Raw genomic sequence first — 26,653 nt, forward strand, 5'->3', positions numbered from 1 at the left:
CAATAGCACGCTGCGCCCAAGCCTTAGTGCCTTTCAGTGTTTCCCCTTACCACCACCACCCTGACTTAGCCCCGGAGAAACAGAGAGAGGAGCATGCGGTACGAGGGGAGGAGAGAGAGGGAGAGACAGAGAGAAAGACAGAGAGAGAGAGAGAGAAAGAGAGAGAGAGAGAGAGGGAGAGAGATAGTCTCCAGGGTCTTCATGTCATTCATTCCTGTCAGAGAGAAGCAGTTTGGTTTTGTTTTGTTCTTTAATGGGTGGTAAAGATTTCCTGTCCGGAGAAGCAGAACAGAAACACATGCATTTATCACTGAGCCAGAACACAACAGCGTGCCCCTGCTGGCTACCTGATAGGCACTTGACACCACAACACAGCGGGTAATAGAAGTTGAGACATGGGGTAAGAGTCTGACTGAGCTCACAGTCCTTGAGATGTCTGAAAGCTCTGTCATGGACGGCTGCTCAGATTCACAGGCCATTTCTGACTACTTCTCTAGTCTTTTATTCATCACCATTTCATATAAACTACAAAGTAGAGTTCATTGTATAGCAGGATAGTAATACATGATTCATTATAACATTTAGTAAACATAATGGTAGGTTGTCTTGCTGCTTCATCCCGAACTTAAAGTAGCACCTGAGTTTTTCTACATGCGAAATGGTTTTGTCAATGTTCTCTACCAAAACAAACAACTTCTGTGTAGCACACTAACAGTAACTGCCGTAGCAACCCCCTAAGCAACCAAATCAGCCTAAATGTGCATTTGAAGCATGAAAATTATTTATGCACAGTACAGCTGCATACTGTATGTATAGCTATACACAGGGATGGGGAGTCACTAGTTACATGTGACGGAATTACGGAATTAAATTAAATGTAATTTTCAATGTGACAGTTACTGACATTTTTTTCAAATTAAATTACCGTTACTAATCACCACTTTGATGGTAACAAGAGCTGTGGGGATGATGTCTGGTGAGGAAAGAGAGCTGTGCTACCGTGAGTGCTGCTTCAGCTGACCTTCCCTTACCTGTTTGATCATCTCTCCGCTGTTCTCGATCACGATGGTCTTGGTGTCCTTCACCGGGGACGTTGACTGGTAGTCATCGCTGAGCAGCCCCATCATGGGGTACTGGTTCCTGTACCTGCGGGACAGACACAGAGCAGACATGTCAGGCCTACGGGACACGCTGGGAGAGGACAGGGGACATGACACAGGGCTCACAGGACTGGCATTGGAAGACGACGCCAGTGATTTAGCTGGTTTGCTGATCAACTTCAGATCACAAAACTCACTCCAAATGACATTACCAAATAGTGGGGTAGGGATTAGTTTGTGTTGCCATCTGTTTTTCCTCAAAGTTACATATGTCTACCTACGACGTCCTTTAATTCAGGGACTCTCTTACTGTTGGTCCCTCTTGAATGATAACAATCTTGAAGAGGTCAGGACGCTGACATTAAGGTCAAAGGTGAGTGAGTGAGGGGTGAAAGGTCACCTTTTAGTGATGACAGTCCTGGTGACATTTTGTGCAGCGCTGTTTTTCTCCTGCTGAAGTCTCAGGATGTCCTGCATGGTGAAGGCAAAGACAGAGCTGCTGTGAGGATGCAGTCAGAGATGGAGCTAAAATATAGCTAGAAAATGATCATTTAAAAACATCTTTATTAATATTATTATATAATCATAATATTATTATTTTTATTTATTGAGGAATGGAGACGATTCTTCAATTAGGCAACAATCCTAAAGGGTGCTAACATGTGAGTTTTCTTATATTATGAGATTAGTTTGGTAATGTGAGAGTACAGATGAATGGATCCCCAGTGTAACATTCAGAGTCAAATGAACACTAATATAAACTACTGGTCCTGTTCTACAGAGTCAAATGAACACTAATATATACTACTGGTCCTGTTCAACAGAGTCAAATGAACACTAATATATACTACTGGTCCTGTTCAACAGAGTCAAATGAACACTAATATATACTACTGGTCCTGTTCAACAGAGTCAAATGAACACTTATATAAATTGCTGGTCCTGTTCAACAGAGTCAAATGAACAGTAATATAAACCACTGCTCCTATTCTAAAGAGCGATAAGGTTTCAAAGTGCTGTTCAAATTCACACTTAAGTTGAACCGCCCTTACAACCTTGCTTAATTACACTCTTCAGTGTTATTCAATTGCTCCTTTAACGTACTGTGGAGTTGAAGAAGTGTATTGTTTCACACCGATTTTTAGTCCAGACACTGCAGCTCACTTGCTTTTTGCGATGTTAGAGTTGCTGATTTTGAATGAAAGTAAATCAACACTGCCATCTTTGACTGAATAGTACACAAATTATAATATTGAACAGAATTTGACAGGCCCTCAGTCATTGTGTCAGTGTGACACGTCATGTGTAGTTTGACCCCTGACCTCGGCCTGGCGTTTGATGAGAGTCTCACGCAGCTCCAGGGTGGCCAGGAGCTCAGTGATGCGCAGCTGCAAGCTCCGGTCACTGGTGCGCTCGCTGGTGTGTTCAGTCTGGATCTTTATCACCTGGGTCTGCAACACACACACACATGTTCCCTCACACACACGCAGACATAAACTCAAACACACTCAACAAAGAAATAGATAATAAAAAGAACATGCTCTCTATCTCGCTCTCACTCTCACACACACACACAGCTAGTTTCACACACACACTTTTTCCTTTATACACGCTTAACAAACACTAACAAGCACATTTATGAACCAAACTCACTGAGCCCAGGCTCACCCTGAGGATCTGAACACATGTATCAACCAAACTCACTGAGCCTCACCCTAACCCAGACTCACTGACCCTTACCCTAACCCTAACCCAGAGGATCTGAACACATTTATGAACCAAACTCACTGAGCCCTGACCCACCCAAACTCAACAGGAGGATCTGAACACATTTATGCACCAAACTCACCGAGCCTCACCCTAACCCTAACCCAGACTCACCCGGAGAATCTGAAGCTCCTTGTCCTTCTCCTCGCGGAGGGAGGTGAGCATCTGGTTGTACTGGCGAGACAGCTCTTCTGTCTTAGCCTGCAGAGAGGAGCTGCTGCTCTGGCCCGCCAACTGGAGGAGCAGGGGGGAGGACAGGAGAGGAGAGGAGAGGACAGGAGAGGAAAGGAGAGGAGAGAGCAGATGGGGAGACAAGATAAAACAGAAGAAGAAGAGAAGAAGACAACGTGAAGAAACAAGTTAAAAGAGAAATCGGGGGAACACAGAGAACAAGAATGAAAAACTGAGATTCCTGGAGGGCCGACAGGGCTGTTCAATCATCCAGATCAGGCCAGCCATGAGGCCTCTCCAGAGTGCTTCTGTACCACCTCATCTTGTCCTCCTACTCCAGTGCCTTCCTGCTGTCCTCCAGCTCTTTTCCAAACCTGACTGTGAGATCCTACCCTTACAGTGGGTAGCAGTAATCTCAGTACTGCCGGTGGTCCCCACTAACCCCAGGCCTTTTGTGCATATCACTGATCTAAGGCCTGCTGTGGCTCCCTCTGATCCTGCTACTGCTATGGCTCCCTCTGATCCTGATACTGCTGTGGCTCCCTCTGATCCTGCTACTGCTGTGTGTCCAGCCTAGATAATCCCAGCTCCCAAGAGTTTACATGATCTGTGTATGTATCCATGTAACTGCATGCATGATCCTAACTCTGCGTGTGTTTCACTGATTCCAGCCCTGTTGAAGTTCCCACTGATCCTAGAACTCTTGCAGGTCCCACTGATCATAGACCTGCTGCTCAGTGTTACTGTACCTTCTCCAACACATTTTGACCCTCTTTTAGTTCCCACTAATCTCCATCATGTAAGGCTCATGGCACTTCCCTGTAGTTCCCACTGATCCTAGACCTGCTCTGGGGCATCTCCTGAGTACTGCTGTACCTTCTGTCTGAGCATCTCCTGAGTACTGCTGTACCTTCTGTCTGAGCATCTCCTGAGTACTGCCTTACCTTCTGTCTGAGCATCTCGTTCTCCTGCTCCAGGGCCTTCCTGCTGCCCTCCAGCTCCTTGATGCGGAACTCCCGGCTGGAGTCGCTGCTGCGGGTGCTGAGGAGCTGGGTCTCCAGGCTGCGCTGGGAGCTGGTGGTCTCCTTCAGGGTCACCTGCACACAACACGGAACAGGGACAAAGAGGAAGGGATCTCAGGCTGAACAGAACCCAGGAAGAAAGAGAGAGAGATCCAGAACAAGAAGCAGAATGCCAGATGAACAGAATGTGACGTGAACCATGACTGTGAAGAGGCATTAGAGACTAGAGGCCAGTTCTACCATGTGCTGTACCTGTATCTGTCATTAGAGACTAGAGGCCAGTTCTACCTAGCCTGGCCATTACCAGCCTGTGACTCCATTTCATTCCGTCTTTCAGTCTGGGCCAACCCAATGCATTTTGGTTTCCGAGATGGGCGGGTGCTTATCTTGAGGTTTAAAATCATTGGAGTTCCCTTAACCAATCAGCAACGTTTAGTAAGCATTCGGTAGATTAAACTCTTCCCAAAGCCAGTTGGGAGAAGAGCTACGACGTCCTTTCCAATCATAAAACTTACAAGAAAATACTCTTGTTCTCCTTTTAATTTTCTGATGTTCTCGAGAGTTGAGACAACTTTTCCGATAGCTTTTCGTGTCTTTTCCTCCAAGGCGAGTTTTGCGTCACAGCTCTGAACTGTTCGCTGATTGGTCCTGCAAAATTTTGAGTTCTGGAGACGATTGTCAATGGGGTTGGGCCAGACTGAGTATGAGCTTGAAATCAATTCAGGCGGAAATACGTAGGCTGGTGTCACCAGGCTAAGTTCTACCATCTGCTGTACCTGTATCAGCCGGTTGCTTTCTCTCAGACTCTCGACGAGGCGGTCGTACTGCACGGCCTGGTCAGACTTGAAGCTCAAATCCCTCTCCAGCTCCTCTTTCTCGCTCTCCATACGCTGCACAAACAGAGAGACGGACACATGCACGCACACACACACGCAGTTTTAGTTCATTAGCGGTGGACTTTGCTCGTTGCCAGTTCCCCATCAACGAAATGAGGGCCCATAATGACATTCTACTGTTCATTCTCCTGTTCATTCTCCTGTTCTACAGGTTCACACCACTGCCCACTCTAGAAAAAACACAATTCTTCAGTTTGTTAAAATAAAATTCCCACGCATGAATGAACACACTCTACCCTCCCCTTACTCTCCCCCACACATCCTCATCCTTACTCTCTCTCGCTTTCCTTTCCAGGTTCTTCATTTTCAAAACCTGTATACCAATGTTGATATAAACTGTCAAAAACTCAACTGTTCTCCCTAATAGGTAACAGGTTTCTAAGTGAGTGTTCCAGCACTTGAGATTGCTCACACAGTTCTACTTGGAAGTGCTGGTTGGCACATCATGACTCTGGTTGAGAATGCAAGAAATACACGGCAACTCATGCAGCAATAAATGAAGATCCGATCAATCTACCGTCACTCTCACAGAACACAAAAGGCTTCGAGCTCTGTGCAGCACATAAGACACACAGCCATAGCAGAGAAGAACTCTCACCTGTAAAGATGCTGGTCTAGATTGTTTAATAATTCATGACCTTAATGTCAAACTACATGTCAGTTTTAACCTCAAAACTTCTGATGGTTTGTTCCAGACTGACAATAGTGCAATGGGAGGCACGGTGATGAGTGGCATTCAGGTGCTTTGAAGAACTTTAAGATGAAATTCAAGCCTCATATTCCCAGACATAGTTGAGATGATTGAGCATTGTTGAGGCTTTTTGGTTGTACAGTGGCACTACATCTAACCAAACCTGGCAAACCAAACCAATGTTATTGAGATTCAATGTATCCAGCATCATGAAACACGCATTCATGGAATATCGAACCCTCTTCCTCCTTCTCAGTGCAAACACGCCAAGAACACATCCAAGTCCCAGTTTCCCTTTCTCTGAACTTTACCTTTGAATACCCCACAACAACCTGTCATTATACTAGCTTGGGCATGGCTAGGCTATCAGTTTTCACTGGGTTTTGTGAGAGCAGAACTATGAATGGTTCTAATCATTGTCAACATAATTTGGATCAATGCCCATTAGTCCCACTGGAATTTAATTGAATGCTTCAAGACCACAAGGAATGCAGTGAATGTGGGCTGGCTGCTAATCCTACTTCGGCTCTGCCTTTGAGCGGTGAAGAAAAAAACATGTGATCCTTTCTATCGCCCCCTAGTGGCAATAAGCGGTGGAGCACTCACATGGAGGTCGTCCCGCATGTGCAGCAGCTCCTCTCTCAGGCTGCTGAAGGTGGTCAGGAGCAGGCGCATGGTCTTATCAGCCGTCAGCCGGGTCTAAGGAGGGAAAGAGGGAGAGAGGGAGAGAGGGAGGGAGGGAGGGAGGGAGCACAGAGTGGTGAGCCTTATGGGGAGGACTGCCAAGGACAAAGGGGGAATGGTTATGGCTGGAGGGTGTTGTTAAAAATGTTTGTTCTTCATATATGTGATGTCATATGATACATGCCAATGCTTCATATATGTGATTTCATATTTGCAATTACTAATCAGTTATCAGCTCCTGTTTAGTTGAGCTTTGTTGAGGTTGTACATCCTACTACCTTAGTTACTGCCACCATGTGCGTCTTCAGAATGGTAATGATGCATACCATAATGACATCTGGTGCAAGGGGAAACACCATTTGGAAACCAATGGGTAGATCTAAGATTAAAAATCAATTTTGACGTACCCATTTTCCAAGGAAAGACAACTAAGAGCACCCACCTGCAGCAGGTAGCGGATCTGCTGTTTGGTCAGCTCCGACAGGCCTTTAGGGATCAAGGCCTCCACCTCCTGCCTCTCTACCTGTCGGTGCGGGAGAGAGAGAACACACTCACCACGTCAGCGCCTGGCAAGAGCCAGCCTGCCCACCCTCATCACCTCCTCACTCCCACAGAATCACATGAGAGTGAGTCTCATTATACATCTCCACCCTCGTCACCTCCTCACTCCCACATGTGAGTCTCATTACACATCAAATAGGATAGAAAATGAGTCAAATACAATCAAGGAGAAACTGACACGGCTGTCAGCCACACCCTTACCTTGTAGTCAACAGTGGGATCCAGAAGGTGTTTCCTGTGAGAACATGCCAGAACAGAGTTTGTCAGAGGAGCAGTTTCACAGAATAAGTGATGCTTATCTTGGCCAGTAAATCACAATCACAACATGGCCTTACAGCAAGCCAGCGACCTGCTCTGAGTTGGGGCTTAAACGCTTGCTGCTCTAGCCTCTTTGGTTTCTCTGTTTGCACAGTGATTCACAGCTCCAGGTCAATATTCTGGACAGGTCAGGGGTGGGGGAAATGGGTTCAGGAAGTTTCCCAGCAATTTGTATGGCTTGGGCTTTTCCAGTTTGATTTTCACAGCTTCCATTAAAGGTTCAGTCTACATATCTAATATAACTGTACATTTGAACAACAGTGGGGAAAGAATTTCAAACTACTAGAGGTAACAACCTTTCGATTTCAACTACTACTGCTTGGTGATGTGTATCTCAAGCCTAGTCCATCATTATCACCTAATTTTCCAAAATGGAGAAGAGGAAACCAAACTAATTCACCCCTTAGTTTCTATAACTTCGCAGCCTTCTCTGCCTTTTTTAGTTTCTATACTAACTTCACAGCCTTCTCTGGCGTGCTTTGTGGGGACATAATTTAGCAAAACATTAGCAGGTCCTGAGCCTTCTCAGGGGAGTTAAGACGGCTGCCCACCGTCCGCGGATCTTGGCCACATGCTCCGAGATGCAGGAATGGATGTCACAGTTCTTGCGGTAGACCTCCGCCAGCAGCTCTCCGAAGTAGCGCGTGTCCAGCTTGGGCGTGGGCTCAGGCTCAGGCAGCTCTGCCCTCACCTCCACCTGGGAGAACTTCTGCACCACCGACTCCACCACGCTCTTCTCCTGAGTGGTCACACTGCTGCTGTTCACCACCTCGACCTGTGGAGTGGAGGAGGAGTTAGAGAGAGGAGAGGAATGGGAAACAAGAAGAACATCTTCATCCACATTTTATCCGTTGGCCAGAACATCTGAAGAACATCTTCTTACACATTGTATCCGTTGGCCAGAGTCATTTGTGTGTTTTCTAAACCAGAAGAACATTGTTTCATTGCCACGGGGTTGAACAGGAATTGAACAGAAACTCCCTCTGGATATTTATTCAATTAGCTTAACCACAAATCTTACATCAAATTCCTTCTCAGACTAACATGCAGATGCCAAACTATCTGCAGATATGACCACTGGAAGCTTTGTGAGGAGGCTCAGCAGAGGATGGAATGAAATGGATTGATCCCATGGAAGACTTTGTTTAAATAAGCAGCTGATCTATGTAGTACTTTTCTCAGTTGTCACATTTAAAACAACAAACAGCAAGTCTGTCAAACCATCTGCGTTTTCTAGACCACAGAAGTGTTATGTTTCTCCCATTGATTTCCTACATACACGTGCACACACACACACGTGCACACACACACACACACACACACACACACACACACACACACACACACACACACACACACACACACACACACACACACAGAAGCCAAAGGCTGTGTGGGATGCCCAACTGTGACAGACAGCACTGATAACACACAGTCAGTTCCGTGGAAGTCTTATGTAATGGGACTGTCACTTTCACACAATGCGCATGACAACCAAGAATGCCCTCACTTTCAGCAGGCCCCTCCCTGTCTAACCCTGTGTTCAAACAGTGGCCTCATCACTTATCTACCCGTCCACTGAGGCCTGCTCACTTATCAACCCGAGTTTCCGTTTCAAACATTTAATCCCATTTGTTCCCATCCTTAAATATGTAAATGAATATAGAAACACCTGAAACAAACATTTCTTATGAGACAAACATTTAAGTAAATGCACAGTAATATGGGAAATGTGCCATTTTCATGTATGCTATGACATGATCATTAGGTTTCCTCCGGTAGGAGGTAACCTATTGTTATCGTAGGTATTATCAGGGTTTCCTTCGGTAGGAGGTAACCTATTGTTATCGTAGGTATTATTATTCTTGTACCATGGGAGTCAATGGCAGCCCCTAGAACCATATGGTAACTTTTTGTAAAATTTGGCACACTTATAAAGGACAGTCCCTTCTTCATTCACACCAAGTTTCATGGCTCTCATTACACCACTCTAGCGCCACCAACAGGTCAAAGTTGGACTTTTGAAACACACGCAACTTTTGAACCGTGTGACCGATTTTCAAAAATGAGGCACCATTGGATTCCCTGGATCAAGACGAATTATACTCACCCCATGGCATCAATTTCCGGTTATATAGATTTTCCGCTATTTCCGGTTTTATCAAAAACCTTTAAAAAAGCCTACTCCTCCTACAATTTTTGTCAAATCTTCTTCAAAATCACCAGAGATGATCTTCAGACCTAGCCTCACAAAAGTTATTGAACAGAATTTTTATCCTCACAACCGTTTGTCCGGTACAGCCACTCAAATTCAGCAGAAAAGCCGCCAAACAGGAAGTGAAGTCATATTTCAGAAAATATTTGAGTGAAATTGACGACATAGAGGGTATTCAATTCGTCTTGATCCAGGGAATCCAATGGCACCTCATTTTTGAAAATCTGTCAAACGGTTCAAAAGTTGCGCGTGTTAACACAAGTCCAACTTTGACCCGTTGGTGGCGCTAGAGTGGTCTAATGAGAGACATGAAACTTGGTGTGAATAAAGAAGGGACTGTCCTTAATGAGTGTGCCAAATTTCACAGCCTTCTAGCACAGTATTGCATTTGAAATGTAAAGCAGCAATACGGAGTTCTGTTCCAAAACTAGTAGGCTAACTACCTAAAAGGCATGCAAAAACCCTGCAAACACCACCAACAGCCCAGTTGACACTGATAGAAGCATGCCAACAAACTAACTGGCGTCTTTTGGCTGTATAGCTGCGAATTTCATGCGTGTGAAAGCTATTCTTCCATTTTTGCAGGGGGTTCCAGCCCGTTACACAGAACTACATAAGGCATATCTTGGTTGGCTAGTGGGGAAGAAAGAGGTGTTTATCTGTCCTTCACATAACCATATGCTATCAAAGTGAATTTGAGGATGGTAGCAAAACCAGTTGCCTATAAAACCATACCTTAAAAAGTGCCAAATTGTTGCATAGTGTTACTTTAATATCCCATTGGTAAGTGTGCAGCATGACTTTTTCTATACAGTGACAAATTGTCACAAAAATACATCTTTCCCTGGTTCGCAAAGTTTGGAGGAGGAAACCGCCATCGCTGCTTGCAGCTATATTTAGGTTTCCTCCGGTAGGAGGTAACCTATTGTTATTGTAGGCTTTCTTCTGTTAGTACCATGGGAGTCAATGGCAGCCCCTAGAACCATATGGTAACTTTTTGTGAAATTTGGCACACTCATTAAGGACAGTCCCTTCTTCATTCACACCAAGTTTCATGGCTCTCAATACACCACTCTAGCGCCACCAACAGGTCAAAGTTGGACTTTTGTAACACACGCAACTTTTGAACCGTATGACCGATTTTCAAAAATGAGGTACCATTGGATTCCCTGGATCAAGACGAATTAAACAGACCCTATGGCGTCAATTTCCGGTAATATAGATTTTCCGCTATTTCCGGTTTTATCAAAAACCTTTGAAAGCCTACTCCTCCTACTATTTCTGGCAAATCTTCTTCAAAATCACCAGAGATGATATTCAGACCTAGCCTCACAAAAGTTACGATTTAGAATTTTGATCCTCACAACCGTTTGTCCGGTACAGCTCAACTCAAATTCAGCAGAAAAGTCACCAAACAGGAAGTGAAGGCAAATCTTTGACAAATCAACACCAAACTTGATATGTCACTGGAAGACACTACAACATGTTCCCATGTGCAAAGGCAACTTCATATCTTGAGAAATGATTGATATAAAGCAAATTGGATACATTGTTGAAGCTAAAATAATGTTTTACACATCCACAGGTCAAAAAGCGATACTCTGATTTAATCACAAGTTCATGTGAAGACACTTGAGAATGTTTAGTACACAAATCTGAAAAAAAGTTGACTGTAAGATGAAAAGTAGATTTTTGGTGAATATTTGAAACATGCACGCTTGGCTAATTTCTAGGGTGATTTTCAATAGAAAGTCTGTCGCTCTGCTCCTTTGCTTCTCCGCGCGTGTCTCACACACTCAGTTTCTCTTGACACACATGCGCAGCATTGGTTTTACGCACACACATTCTCACAGACACACAGCTTGGTGTCACGCACTTACATTCTCACAGACACACAGGGTAAGCGCACACACACAACCTCCACTCAGTCTAAACTTCACGGCAAAAGCATTGTAAATGTTGGATTTGAAATTTAATATCCCATTGGCAAGTCTGCAGCATGGATTTTTCTATACAGTGACAAATTGTCACAAAATTAAATTTTCCCTGGTTCGTAATGAGAGACATGAAACCTGCTGTGAATAAAGAAGGGACTGTCCTTAATGAGTGTGCCCAATTTCACAGCCTTCTATCACAGTATTGCATTTGAAATGTAAGCAGCAATACGGAGTTCTGTTCCAAAACTAGTAGGCTAACTACCTCAAAGGCATGCAAAAACCTTGCAAACACCACCAACAGCCCAGTTGACACTGATAGAAGCTTGCCAACACACTAACTGGCGTCTTTTGGCTGTATAGCTGCGAATTTCATGCGGGTGAAAGCTTTTCTTCCATTTCTGCAGGGGGTTCCAGCCCGGTACACAGAACTACATAAGGCATATCTTGGGTGGCTAGTGGGGAAGACAGAGGTGTTTATCTGTCCTTCACATAACCATATGCTATCAAAGTGAATTTGAGGATGGTAGCAAAACCAGTTGCCTATAAAACCATACCTTAAAAAGTGTCAAATTGTTGCATAGTGTTACTTTAATATCCCATTGGTAAGTGTGCAGCATGAATTTTTCTATACAGTGACAAATTGTCACAAAAATACATTTTTCCCTTGTTCGCAATGTTTGGAGGAGTAAACCGCCATCGCTGCTTGCAGCTATATTGTTTCTGTTAGTATTATTAGGTTTCCTCCGGTAGGAGGTAACCTATTGTTATCGTAGGTATTATTATTCTTGTACCATGGGAGTCAATGGCAGCCCCTAGAACCATATGGTAACTTTTTGTGAAATTTGGCACACTCATTAAGGACAGTCCCTTCTTCATTCACACCAAGTTTCATGGCTCTCATTAGACCACTCTAGCGCCACCAACAGGTCAAAGTTGGACTTTTGTAACACACGCAACTTTTGAACCGTGTGACCGATTTTCAAAAATGAGGCACCATTGGATTACCTGGATCAAGACAAATTAAACCCACCCCATGGCGTCAATTTCCGGTTATATAGATTTTCCGCTATTTCCGGTTTTGTCAAAAACTTTTGAAAGCCTACTCCTCCTACAATTTTTGGCAAATCTTCTTCAAAATCACCAGAGATGATCTTCAGACCTAGCCTCACAAAAGTTACTATTTAGAATTTTGATCCTCACAACCGTTTGTCCGGTACAGCCACTCAAATTCAGCTGAAAAGTCGCCAAACAGGAAGTGAAGTCATATCTTGGCAAATCTTTGTGAAATCAACACCAAACTTGATATGTCACTGGAAGACACTACAACATGTTCCCATGTGCAAAGGCAACTTCATATCTTAAAAAAATGATTGATAAAAAAGCAAATTGGATACATTGTTAACGCTAAAATAATGCTTTACACATCAACAGGTCAAAAAGTGATACTCTGATTCAATCACAAGTTCATGTGAAGACACTTGAGAATGTTAAGTACACAAATCTGAAAAAAAGTTGACTGTAAGATGAAAAGTGGATTTTTGGTGAATATTTGAAACATGCATGCTTGGCTAATTTCTAGGGTGATTTTCAGTAGAAGGTCTCTCTCTCTGCTCCTCGCGCGTGTGTGCTCCAGATAGTTCTTTTTTTCTCTCTCTCTCTCTCTCTCTCTCTCTCTCTCTCTCTCTCTCTCTCTCTCTCTCTCTCTCTCTCTCTCTCTCTCTCTCTCTCTCTCTCTCTCTCTCTCTCTCTCTCTCTCTCTCTCTCTCTCTCTCTCTCTCTCTCTCTCTCTCTCTCTCTCTCTCTCTCTCTCTCTCTCTCTCTCTCTCTCTCTCTCTCTCTCTCTCTCTCTCTCTCTCTCTCTCTCTCGACCTGAACGGACGTGCGTGAGTGAGCTGCGTGTTGAGTGTGAGTGAACAAGCTCTATTTCTATCTTTTCTCCCTTTGTTTGTTGTTTATATGCGTGTTTGTGTATTGATTTAATTTATTGGCACTTAGTTTCACAACTACTTGTAGTTTGGCGGAGTAAATAACACGTGTTTCCCCGTGGAGTCTGCAACCGGCGTTTGCTGGGAGTATGGCGGCCGGTGGAAGCATGGAGTTCGAAAAATTAACACGAAAACATGGGGTAAAGGTGGAAAGTGTTGCAAGCGTGGAAGATATTAGTCTGGCGATCGGTAATGTTATTGGGCACGAAAATGTGAAGTCTGCTTCACGGATGAATGGTGCGGTGGTTTTGTTTCTAAGCACGGTTCAGAAAGCCATTGAGGTAGTTGGGAAGGGGATAGTAATCCATGATTCCCTCATACAAGTCCTCCCACTTAGTACCCCCTCTAAGAAAATAATAATTTCAAATGTACCCCCATTCATTAAGGATGAACTCATTGTTAAGGAGTTACAGCGGTATGGCCGCATTGTTTCTTCCGTTCGGAAAATCCCTCTGGGGTGTAAATCGCCCCTTCTGCGGCACCTAGTGTCTTTCAGAAGGCAGGTGTATATGGTACTTAACAGTGGCATGGATGAGTTAGAACTTTCCCTTAAGTTTAGGGTGGATGGGTTCGATTATTTAGTGTTTGCAACGTCGGACACTGCACTGAAGTGTTTCAGTTGCGGTAGAGTGGGACACGTCGTGTCCTAATAAGAGCGACAACGCTGCAAAGGAGAATACTCCAGGTGAAAGCAATGGAGCCGAGTCCTCCACAGGCGTTCCCCCTGCCACTGAGGTGGAGCCCTCGGTGTTTATGACTGAGGGAAGCGGACTTGAGGGGGATGTGAAATCCGATGGTGACCTTTTTGTGCTTTGCACGGAAACAGTGGCGGGTGATGCGGCAGTGATTGAGCCTGCTGTGGCGATTTTTTTAGCTGAGGAGCGGGCTGCGGGTGGAGGCGAACCTGAAAGCAATGAGGGGCTGTCATTAAGGACACTGGCAGCTCCGCAGACGTCAGTAGAGGAGGCGCAGCCTCTATTGACATAGACACGGTTTTTAAAACACCGGTGAAAAGAAAGACAGACCCGGTGGAGGATAACGTGTCTAAAATAAAGAAGGATGATGACGCAAATGTAGAGCAGGATAGTGATGGTGAATCCATCGACTCGAACTGGTCTGATTGCTCGCAGGGGGATTTAAACCTCTCCTCCAGCGAGGTTAGGAAGTACACGGCAGAGAGTATAAACAGCTTTCTGCATGACACGAAGGGGAGGCGGAAAGTTGAGGTGGAGCGCTTTTTTCCGGACTGCCCGCAGTTTGTGAATGACGCTGTTTTGTTGATAAAGGAGGGGGCTTTTGCGGACCCGGAGGTATATCGCCTCCGCAAAATAATAAATAAGTTAAGAGTGAAGTTGCGTGGTGAAAAGTCCTCCTAGCTCTTTATTATGTCTAATTCCATCAAGATTGGCTCTCTTAATTTAAACGGTGCTAGAGATGGAAGGAAAAGGCTGAAATTGTATGACTTCATCAGTTTAAAGAAAGTTCATATAATGATGGTCCAAGAGACGCACAGCGATTTTAAAAATGAGGTAGATTGGAAGAAGGAGTGGGATGGGCAGATCATATTAAGCCATATTTCATCCCTAAGTGGGGGCGTGGCTGTTCTTTTTTCTAAGGCTTTTTTGCCTTTGTCATGTGTAACAGAGGAAATAGTTCAGGGTAGGCTTTTGAAGGTGAAAGCGACCTTTGACAATTTCAACATGGTCTTCCTTAATGTGTACGCACCCACAATAGGGTCGGAACGTGTCGTGTTTTTTAACAAAGTGAATGAAGCATTAAAAGATTTAGACCAGGAAGATGTGCTCTTTATGGGCGGTGACTTTAATTGCACTGAAAACGACAAACTAGACAGAAACCATCTAGAACCCCATGTCCCCTCCCAAAAAGCAGTAACACAGCTTACTAATGTCTACAGCTTGTGTGACGTATGGAGGGTTTTACATCAGGATGCCAGACAGTATACGTGGTCTCACACCAGAGAAAACTACATCACGTTAGCGCGACTTGACAGGTTTTATGTTTTCAGGCATCACCTTAACCTGGTGAAATCTTGTCAAATCTTGCCCTCTGCATTCTCTGACCACTGTGCTGTGGTGTGCAATGCTTTTATTAAGATGCAGAAGCCCAGAAGTGCCTACTGGTGTTTCAACACAGCACTCCTGGGTGATACCTTGACCTTTTTCTGGGAGGGGTTTCGACAGCAAAGAGGTCTCTTTTCCTCTCTGCAGCAGTGGTGGGACTATGGTAAAATCCAGATTAGACAACTCTGTCAGCAGTATACGGCTAATGTTACAAAAGATTTAATTCATTCTTTGAAAAGTCTGGAAGATGGCATTTTGAAATTACAGGGTGTTACAACTACAACAGTGGACAAGACACATGTCAAACTCCTAGAGGATAAAAAAGGCAGGTTAGCTGAGCTTCTGGACGTCAGAGCACAGGGAGCTCTGGTTCGTTCGCGCTTTCAAAATGTCACTCTGATGGATGCCCCGTCCCAATTTTTCTTTAACCTGGAAAGGAAAAATGGCCAGAGCAGGACCATGCATGCTCTAAGGTCGGCAACAGGCCAGGAGCTGACTGATCCGGCACAGATTCGCAACTGTGCAAGAGCATTCTATTCTGAGTTGTACAAAAAAGAGTGGGTGTGTTCTGACAACTTTGACAGTGGTTTCTTTAATGGGCTACCCAAAGTAACTGAGGACTCATGTGTAGAGTTGGACAGGCCCCTGACGCTCTTGGAGCTAGAGCAGGCTCTTTGGACCATGCCCAATGGCCCCGCCCCAAGTTTAGATGGCCTTTCAGTTAGTTTCTTTAAAGCGTTTTGGCCCACCATTGGGCGAGACCTCCTGGATGTACTCCGCGAAAGCTTGGAAAAAGGCTCACTACCACTTAGCTGCCGTAGGGCAGTCATTACACTGTTGCCCAAGAAGGGGTGCCTACTTGACATCAGTAACTGGCGCCCTGTCTCTCTTTTATGCACTGAATACAAGATCTTGTCTAAGGCTCTTGCTTTGAGACTTAAGAAAGTCATGGCTCAGGTGGTGCATCCTGACCAGTCTTATTGCATTCCGGAGCGCTCCATTTTTGATAACATAACTCTCATCAGGGATATGCTGACTGTCTTTGGTAAAGTGGGTATTAATGCTGGCCTTGTTTCGCTGGACCAACAGAAGGCGTTTGATCGGGTGGAACATCCGTACCTGTGGCACACTTTAGAGACTTTGGGTTTCGGTGTGGGGTTTAGAGCCATGATCAGAACCTTGTACTGTAACATCGAAAGTATTCTTAAGGTGAATGGTGGCCTGAGCGCTCCTTTTAGTGTACACAGGGGGATCAGGCAGGGGTGTCCATTGTCAGGCATGCTCTATTCTATTGCTATTGAGCCTTTTTTGCATATGTTACGCACCAACTTGAAAGGTATTGCGGTGCCATGCTGTAATGATCGCTTTTTTTTGTCTGCCTATGCCGATGACGTGATGGTGTGCATAAATGATGATGATGACATTCATGTGCTGGAGAAGGTAGTGCAAGAATTTAATCTGCTGTCCTCTGCAAGAGTGAATTGGGGGAAGAGTGAAGCGCTCTTGATGGGGGAGTGGAGTGGGCAACGCCCGTCTCTACCTGGGGGCCTGTCTTGGAAGACAGGGGGGTTGAAGTATCTGGGTATCTTTCTAGGTGACGACACTGTGGTTCAAAAGAACTGGGAGGGGGTCCTGGATAAGGTCAGAGGTCGCTTAGGCAAGTGGAGGTGGCTGCTCCCCCAACTGTCCTACAGGGGGCGCGTCATCATAACCAACAATCTGGTGGCCTCAGCACTGTGGCATAAGCTTGCCTGTGCTGAACCTTCAGTGGGACTTCTTGAGAGCATCCAGAAGGAATTGGTCAACTTTTTCTGGGACAGGCTGCACTGGGTCCCTCAGGCGGTTCTCTGCCTTTCAAAAGATGATGGTGGGCAGGGGCTCATTAACGTAGCCAGCAGAAGAGCCACATACAGATTGCAGTTCATCCAAAAAATGCTGACGGGACCAGACGACCTGGTGTGGAGGCCACTGGCCCATAACATTTTGCACAGAGTTGGTGATATGGCTTTGGACGTTGCTCTCTTTCAGATGGACATCAAACAGTTGGATTATAGTGGATTACCAGTTTTTTACAGAAGCCTGTTCAAGGCCTGGGGGCTATTCAGGCACCATTGGGACTCGCGCTCCTCCCTTCATTGGCTGCTTGAGGAGCCCATCGTGGGTGGGGCTCGTCTGGATGTATCAGGCTTTGACTTGCCTGGTCTCTCGGGTTTGCTCCGCACGCAGAGGGTCGTACAGCTACGTCATGTTGTCGAAAAGGCGGGGTGCAAGTTTCAAGACTCACAGGCTCTTGCCTCTTGCTTAAGGGTCAGATCTACAAGATTTGTGGAGAGGTTCCTGGGCAAACTTGCTGAGGCTCTCAATCCGCAGGAAAGGAGTCTACTGGGGGAGTACAGCACAGGCAATAGCGTCTGTAACAATGATGATGTTTTTCCAATTGTAACAATTTCTCCTTCTTTGCTTGAAACAGGCTGCGCTAATCCCCTGCTTGACTTTGGTGATTTTGATGTTTGCAATTTATCATGTGTTACAGGAAAAGTTTTGTACAGGAACTTGGTAAAAATCTTAAATAAGGATGTTTTGAAGGGTAGATTGGACACGGTTTGGAGAGAGAAACTAGGCGTGGGCATCCAAACCAAGCCAGTGTGGAGAACAATATACAAATATCCACTAAGTAAAAGAACCGGTGACCTCCAATGGAGGATTCTTCATGGGGCCATCGCAGTTAATGCGCTCACTTCAATTATGAATCCTGATATATGCGAAAAGTGTCCTTTCTGCCCGGAAAGGGAAACTGTTTTTCACTGTTTCACGACTTGTTTCAGACTGATTCCTCTATTTGATCTGTTAAGCCGTTTGCTCTTGCCTATGAGGACAATATTCACTAGACAGGGCTTCATTCTGGGTTATACTTACAATCAAAGGGAGAAGCAAAGATGTCAACTTGTAAACTTTGTTCTTGGGCAAGCGAAGCTCGCTGTTTACATCAGCAGAAAAAACAAAGTACAACAGAATTCAGGAGAGGAGGTCTTACCGGTGTTTAAGAACTTACTGAAAGCAAGAATTGTTATTGATTTTCATTTTTATAAGTTAATGAGTTCACTTGAAGTTTTTGAGGATCTGTGGTGCTGCAATGGCGCTCTCTGCTCTGTGGTACAGAACGAGCTGCTTTTTGTTTCCTTGATGGATTAGTTGGCTACAACTGGGTACAGTTGGTTGTTTTGCACTTTCTTTGGGTTTTTTTCTAAAGCTTTGTTTTTTGTGTATTTTGTAATTTGTGCTACTTTTTTCCTCTAATAAATGTTTTTGTAAAAATTCAAAAAAAAAAAAAATTCTCTCTCTCTCTCTCTCTCTCTCTCTCTCTCTCTCTCTCTCTCTCTCTCTCTCTCTCTCTCTCTCTCTCTCTCTCTCTCTCTCTCTCTCTCTCTCTCTCTCTCTCTCTCTCTCTCTCTCTCTCTCTCTCTCTCTCTCTCTCTCTCTCTCTCTCTCTCTCTCTCTTTCTCACACACACACACACACACACACACACACACACACACACACACACACACACACACACACACACACACACACACACACACACACACACACACACACACACACACACACACACACACACACACACACACACACACAGGCTCCTTTGACACGCGCAAGCACACACACACAACATTTAAGGAAATGTAGGGATGACCACACCCCTTCTCACTCTTAGCTTGAAGCCATGGCCCTTGAGGATCTTCAAAGTAATGCATTTGAAATGTAATATCCCATTGGCAAGTCTGCAGCAAGGATTTTTCTATACAGTGACAAATTGTCACAAAATTACATTTTTCCCTGGTTCGCAATGTTTGGAGGAGGAAACCGCCATCGCTGCTTGCAGCTATATTGGTATTTATTATTCAATTCTTGAAATAATAAATACAGAACCATAAGGTAACTAATTCGTCTTGATCCAGGGAATCCAATGGTGTCTCATTTTGAAAATTGGTCATACGGTTCAAGAGTTTCGTGTGTTAACACATGTCCAACTTTGATCTGTTGGTGGCGCTAGAGTGGTCTGATGAGAGCCATGAAAATTGGTGTGAATAAAGAAGAGACTGTCCTTAATGAGTGTGCCAAATTTCACAGCCTTCTAGCACAGTATTGCATTTCAAATGTAATATCCCTTTGGTAGGTGTGCGGCGAGAATCTAATGAGAGACATGACACTTGGTGTGAATAAAGAAGGGACTGTCCTTAAAGAGGGTGCCACATTTCACAGCCTTCTAGCACAGTATTGCATTTGAACTTTAAAATCCCAATGGTAAGTCTGCAGCAAGAATTTTTCTATACAGTGTCAAATTGCCACAAAAATACATTTTTCCCTGGTTCGCAATGTTTGGAGGAGGAAACCGCCATCGCTGCTTGCAGCTATATTATTATTGGTTTGGAAGCATTGATATGTCAAATGCAATGGAAGTCTCCACGTCCACAGCAAAAAGATTTAGTAAATGCAAAACTTAATCTAGATAATCTATATTTCTTGTTTTATCCTTATAAAATGAAGGTAGCGCAATTAGATTTCCTCCAACTTGCTCCATTAGCAGCATCATCAAACCACATAGTTCGTCTCATCAGCCTCTCTCAACTCATCTGATCCTCCCTGCTTTAGTGTCTATCCCCTCAGATGCCCCCACCGTGCCCCATGAGGACTCCAAACCGCCTACAGCTGAGCCCTCTTACTGCAGGCCGGCCGGGGGGAGGAGGCACTCATCTTGTGCTGGGGCTCAGTTTCAGCTCTCAGCTCTCAGCTCTGAGAGGCGTGTGAGGGCTGGGCGCCGCGTCGGCATACTGGCGCCAAGTAATGTGCTGCGGTTTGAGCCGTTTGCCTCTGCCACTCTCACAGCTCCCCTGGGTGCAACGGCTCAACTCCTGATGGCTGATTTCATTTCAGAAATGCTGTAGTGCCCAACATGGAGCAGATTCTCCCCCAAGACAGATTCTACATTATCTCAACTGGGAGGGAAAATGACTGTCTGTGTTACATGCTGGCAGCTCGTGTCTGCTAAAAGATGTCCTGTAAAGTCATATTAAAAAGAATTTTGAACAATGCAAAGATGGGTTAAAAGACATTAGAGTGCCCCTCTGTGTCAAGTGTGATCTGACCCTCCCTCTCCCATGATGATTGACATGTTTATGATGTGGTCTGTTTTGAACTACTGAAGGTTCAGGTGTGATCAACATGAATGGTGGCAACAGTCTCCTGAAGAATACTCCAAAACAATGATCTGATGCAAGGGTGTGGCACAGCTGTCAGGCAAGATTCCACTGTGTGTGTGTGTTTATATGTGTGTGTGTGTGTGTGTGTGTGTGTGTGTGTGTTTGTGTGTGTGTGTGTGTGTGTGTGTGTGTGTGTGTGTGTCTGTGTGTGTGTATGTGTGTGTGTGCGTGTGTAATGAGCAGGCTCACACCACCGCATACAGCTGCTTACACGAATGTCCTCTTTTTAATCAAGCTGCATGTTGCACCTGGGTAAATACAGTGCCTCTGTGTAGCATAGTGCCAACTCATGTCTGTAGTACCTATGATTGTTTAGATGTTCATCAGAAAATTACTCTTAGTTTTTTTATTTACCCCAGCATCCTATATCTCCAACCCTAAGAGGCATAAAATACTTTAGACTTCAGTCCAATACATAAAACAATACATACTCCTACTTTATTTACTGAGCAATCATAAGCAATCAACAAACTATGGAAATGAGGAAGACAATTAGGCATAGATTTAAGGTCTGGGTAGTTGAGTATGTCAAAGATTTGTTGAGTATTGTTGCGTAGCAACTAATAGCTTGGTGACAATCATATAATAAATTCGACCAATCAAGTGTGGCTGAGAAGTGTACACATTAACTGCGGCGCAGCCAGAAGATGTATATATCAGTGCTCTACTGAAGCTCTCCTGTCAGCAGAAATCCCTTTGGTGTTTGTTTAGAGTAGGTGTGTAGCGTGGCCTTGAAGGCGTGTCTGCTGTGGGAACATTCTTTGAATGCTAACGCTGCGTTTGCATGTAGGGCGGGTGAGAGCTGGTTAGCACTGGGTGGATTAGCTACCTGCAGGAGGCGGACCAAACCCGCCCCAGGGCAACACCTCAAGGAAACAGGTCTCACTAGACAAGATGTCCATCAACATACCACAGCTGTCTGGAGGCTAACATGGGGGAATGTGGAGGGAAGAATCACCCAGGCAGCAGAGTCTGAGGGGTAAGCCCAATGCTCTTTGCTGGAAAGAAGTTTTTAAAACACTTCTAGAGCAAGGGATAGACCTATAATGATCTTAAACACAGAGGAAAAAGCTAGCATTCACATAATGTGATTCTAAAAAAATATGCAAAATGCTACATTGCCATAGTGGTTTTCTCTTTAAAGTTTATACCACAGGCAAATGTTATTGGTAGTTATCTTCAACCAAAGTTACCCGATTACAGCAGGTAAACGTTTATGGAATCTGCTAGACAAGGCACATCAACAAACAAACAGAACAGTATGTTACTGTATTTAGACTAGTATCAAAAACGTGAGAGATTTACTTACAATATTAGAACCAAATCTCCTCTTTCCCTTTCTTTCCATGAACAGCAACCTGTAATCTGATTACACACCCCGAGGAGAAAGAAAGCCTACGATGAATGACAGGTTTAGTTGGTTTACGGTTTAGTTGAAAAAAGATTCCAATTAAGGTAATACAAGAAAAATTGTAGAGCTGACCTGTGACCTCTACTTTTGAGTTATGCTCTACAGCGGCTTACGTTAATGTCTTCAGATACAGATAAACAACTAAACTTTATCTCTTCTGCTCTCTCTTTCTTTCTCTCTCTCTCTTTCTATCTCTTGTGCTCTCTCTCTCTCTCTCTCTCTTTCTATCTCTTCTGCTCTCTCTCTCAAAAATCCAATGGACAAATAACTTTGTGTGTCAAAAAGGAATCTAAAAAGCAGAAAAACCAAGAGAAATAAGGACTAATTTGTAAGGACAACCCTGGAGTAATTCTACAGTTTGTTCTTCGGTGCCATAGCCCAGAAGTATCCACTATCAGCCTGGAGAGGATTACCAACTGTGGGTCACTTGTGTTATTCAAACTTAAGAAGTTAGAATTACACGGACCTGCCGTAATTGGGGAGGGCTTTATCTCTCCGTAAGGAGCTTGTTTGTCTCTTCAGGTTTCCCAGGCCTTCCAGCAGCCGGGATCTACTTGCATGTTGATGGCTTCAATTCAAATGACAAACTATTTATCACAAATATTGAGAGATATTTTTGTCAATTTGATGTCTGCCATGTGAAACATACGCACCATAGCCCATACTAAGTATGACATCATCTTCCCCTTTATTTCCATGGGCAACAATGGAGTGGTCTGTACACCTGAGAGAGCAGAACTGGGTCACGCCACAGGTCCGAGGCATCACTTACACAACAAGAGAAGAGACCCCCCCTTTGTGCATGGGCTTGAATGCACAGTAGGATCTCTGCTCTCACACAGCCGAGAGGGACGGATCTGAGACAGAAACATCTGCTACCACCTCAGAAACAAACTGGTTCAAGGCTTTCAAACATGTTTCTAGGGTTTAGCAGCATTTCTTTATCGCAAGAAGGTTTAAGCATAAGGTCTTCACTTGGAAAGCTATTGAATGGTCAATCCAATTGTCTTACCAACAGATTCGGTAACGGTAATATGAAGGAATGATATTTTCTGTGGGTTTACAACTGATGAATAAGTGAAGAACTGGAACAGAAGACTACTGCCAACTTCTTTAAAACAACTGACATGACATCTCCATTCAATGGTTTCAGGTTTCACTAAACTCTTAAAACTAACCTTACTAAATTACTTTTCATCCAGTGATATTATAACATTAAGCAACACTGACATATTTATAATGTGGGATGGATGAGGACCCTTAACAACCTCACACAAATGGAATCATGCCAGATTATTTATACGCACTTTTACTATCGCAATAAGGACCATTGATCTGGAACAATCTCCCTGCCTCCATCAGAGATGCAGACACTGTGCCTATATTCAAATCAAGACTTAAGACATTCCTCTTTAGTGCATCCTATAGTCAAAAGTAATCGCGTCAACAAACCCATTACCTGCTGTGCCAGCCACCCAGACATATCCGAACACAAATATTGTTCAAATGTAAAATATGTGCTACAGACAGCGCATGTTGTACCGTGTAGGAAGGCCTTTACAGTTCCCGGGTACAGCATACGGCGCATGTTGCGACTGTCACCAGCCAAATGGGCACTGCTGCCCTGCAACCCTTACAAAGCTTATAAACCAAACTAAACTAAATGCTCAATGCCAGCAAAACTAAAACATATCTAAACACATGCAATACCCCCCTAATCAACAAAACTGGGCTACAGACAGCGTATGTTGTACCGTGCAGGAAGGCCTTTACGGTTCCCGGGTACAGCATACGGCGCGTGTTGCGACTGTCACCAGCCAAATGGGCACTGCTGCCCTGCAACCCTAACAAAGCTTACGACTAAAATCTCCACATATACCAAACTAAACAAAATGCTCAATGCCAGCAAAACTAAAACACATGCAATACCCCCCTAATCAACAAAATTGGGCTACAGACAGCGTATGTTGTACCGTGTAGGAAGGCATTTACGGTTCCCGGGTACAGCATACGGCGCGTGTTGCGACTGTCACCAGCCAAATGGGCACTGCTGCCCTGCAACCCTAACAAAGCTTACGCCTAAAATCTCCACATATACCAAACTAAACAAAATGCTCAATGCCAGCAAAACTAAAACATATCTAAACACATGCAATACCCCCCTAATCAACAAAACTGGGCTACAGACAGCGTATGTTGTACCGTGTAGGAGGGCCTTTACGGATCCCGGGTACAGCATACGGCGCGTGTTGCGACTGTCACCAGCCAATTGGGCACTGCTGTATACCCTGCGACCCTAAAGCTTACGACTGATATCTCCATAAGTACATTACTAAACTAAATGACAAATTGCCAGCATTACTAAACTTATCTTTTCCCTTTCTCTTTCTCTCTCTCTCTCTCTCCCTCTCTCCTTCCATATCATATTACTTATGCCTACAATAACACTGATAAAATAGCCATATTGCCTACTGTTAAATCTACTACCCAAATGTTTCTCCCTACCTGTTTCTGAAATTGATGTCTACCAACATAAATGTTCTCTCGCCCTTATAGCATGTTCCAATTGATGATGGTAATGGAAATATTGCTCCTCACCCCCACCACTCCTCATCTTCGCACATGGACAGCTGACTCTACCCACTCACTTTCTCCCTTTTCTTTCCCTTTTCTTTCCCTACTAATCAAGACTATCTCCCCATGGGACGCTGCTGTAATCTCTACACCTGCTCTACCTGGAGAAACCCTCGGCCAATTGCACCCACCGCCACTGCATTGCCGTACACTTACTCTACCCCATACCCTATGCTAGCATTAATATACAATATACATTATTGCCACCACTGAAATGTTTCTCTGTCCCTACGTCCCCTACCCCTGTAACAGTAACCCTATTAGTACAGTAAACTGGTCTTGCCTGTATCATGTATTTACCATTGGATGTCTTTATACATACTATGTCCTGCGACCAATTGCTGGCTGTGTACAACCCCTGTTGCTTCCTTTCCCATTCTGCCACACAACCCTCCCCCTTCCCCCCTTCCCACCTTCCTATCTCCACCCGGCCGACCTCAAGCAGATGGGTCCCCCCTTATGTGCCGTGGTTCTGCTTAAGGTTTCTTCCTGCCTTACAGGGAGTTTTTTCTTGCCCCTGTTGCCATTGTGCATGCACTAAGGAGGTCTAGGCTCTGGGCTCTGTTAAGCGCCTAGAGGCAATTGTATTGTTATGGCGCTATACAAATAAAATTGAATTGAACTTAATGAGTTAATGCATGGCAGTGTAGTGTACAGTTTGTTTTGTCTTTGGTAAAACTTCTGTTAGCAATCCAAAGGAACTTTTATTCTCCCGAGTTCCCTACCCAAGTCCTTATCAGACGTCCCATAAAGAAGGAGGTGTCTTATCATTAAGATGGGCCTGACTCTGGCACCGCTCCAGAGGGTGTGAACTACAATGCCTACGTTACCAAAGGATCCCTGAATACTTCAGACTTTTTCTCCCACAATCGCAAAAGCAATGAATAGCAGACTCTTCTCATTATTTACTCGATCTTATAATGTTAGGTTTAGTACAACTATGTCCTTGCCTTTCAGTTGTGTGATATTAAGAATATGAATGTGGAATATAATGACCCAATGACTCCCTGTTCCCTGTTGTGCATTTTGAGGGGATCAAGAATGAAGTGCAGCACAGTGCTGCCTGAATGGACCTGCTTCTACCACAGCCTGACAAGGGCGTCCGTGTGTGCTTCTTTATATCCCTTCCTATACCACAGCTGAGATGGTGGGTTGTGGCCAGGTAAAAGAAATGTTGTCTTTCACTTTGGTCTCACAGCAGTCAGGGAAACACCTGTAGGCAGTTTAGGGTTTTTTCCCTTTTTCATTTTGTATTAGCGCAGAAAGCAAGGTCATAAGCATACCTATGTCAGTTATCGGACAGTGTCAAACATCGGCCATTCTGTTAAACAATCAAAATGCTTAGTTTAATAATGGATGAATAATGTATAACTTCAGTTTAATAATGGATTCACATGCCGATAACACACGCCGTCCAATAATTAACATTGTTATGATACTAGCTTGGCTTGAAAACACATTAAAACCTTATGGACTTCCAGCTGCAATTCACTCCAAAGCTTCTAGAAGAAGTGAACCTGACGTGTGTGTGCCTGACATGCATGGGAAGCTTCTAGAAGAAGTGAACCTGAGGTGCGTGTGCCTAACATGCGTGTGAAGCCTCAAGTCCTGTGAGTACATTTCCCAAAAACATGCCAGTGATTTGGGCTGCCCCTGCAGGCAGAAAGCCATTAAAATGATCACAGAGCTCAGACGCTTGTGTCATTATCACCTGACAGAGAGGTGAGAACCACTACACAATGATGAGGGACAACATGTACCATCTCTTCTGTGCCTTACAAGGTAAAAGGGATTAGGCCAAGCAGAGATGAAACCATATGAAAATGTAATATCACGATTATAGTAACCAAAATGATCACAGTTATCCGTATTATCATGGTATTGTTGAAATGTGCCGAAAATGTTCAAAAACTACTGAT

General features: G+C 44.3%; 1 protein-coding gene across 1 annotated transcript; it reads right to left on the bottom strand.

Annotated features, from left to right (window-relative positions):
- Positions 1-250: 250 nt before the first annotated feature.
- Positions 251-16,621, bottom strand: pof1b (POF1B actin binding protein; the record flags this gene model as incomplete). The annotated part of the gene is made up of 13 exons (XM_080844649.1): positions 251-271; positions 1,032-1,146; positions 1,501-1,571; positions 2,423-2,551; positions 2,982-3,101; positions 3,983-4,135; positions 4,837-4,950; positions 6,254-6,346; positions 6,774-6,854; positions 7,094-7,127; positions 7,762-7,985; positions 14,028-14,322; positions 16,548-16,621. 13 exons carry the CDS (start codon positions 16,619-16,621, stop codon positions 251-253), a joined length of 1,524 nt encoding a protein of 507 aa, XP_080700775.1.
- Between the last annotated feature and the right edge of the window lie 10,032 nt (positions 16,622-26,653).

Source organism: Sprattus sprattus, assembly GCF_963457725.1.
Source record: "Sprattus sprattus genome assembly, chromosome: 1".
NCBI classification, from domain to species: Eukaryota; Metazoa; Chordata; class Actinopteri; order Clupeiformes; family Clupeidae; genus Sprattus; species Sprattus sprattus.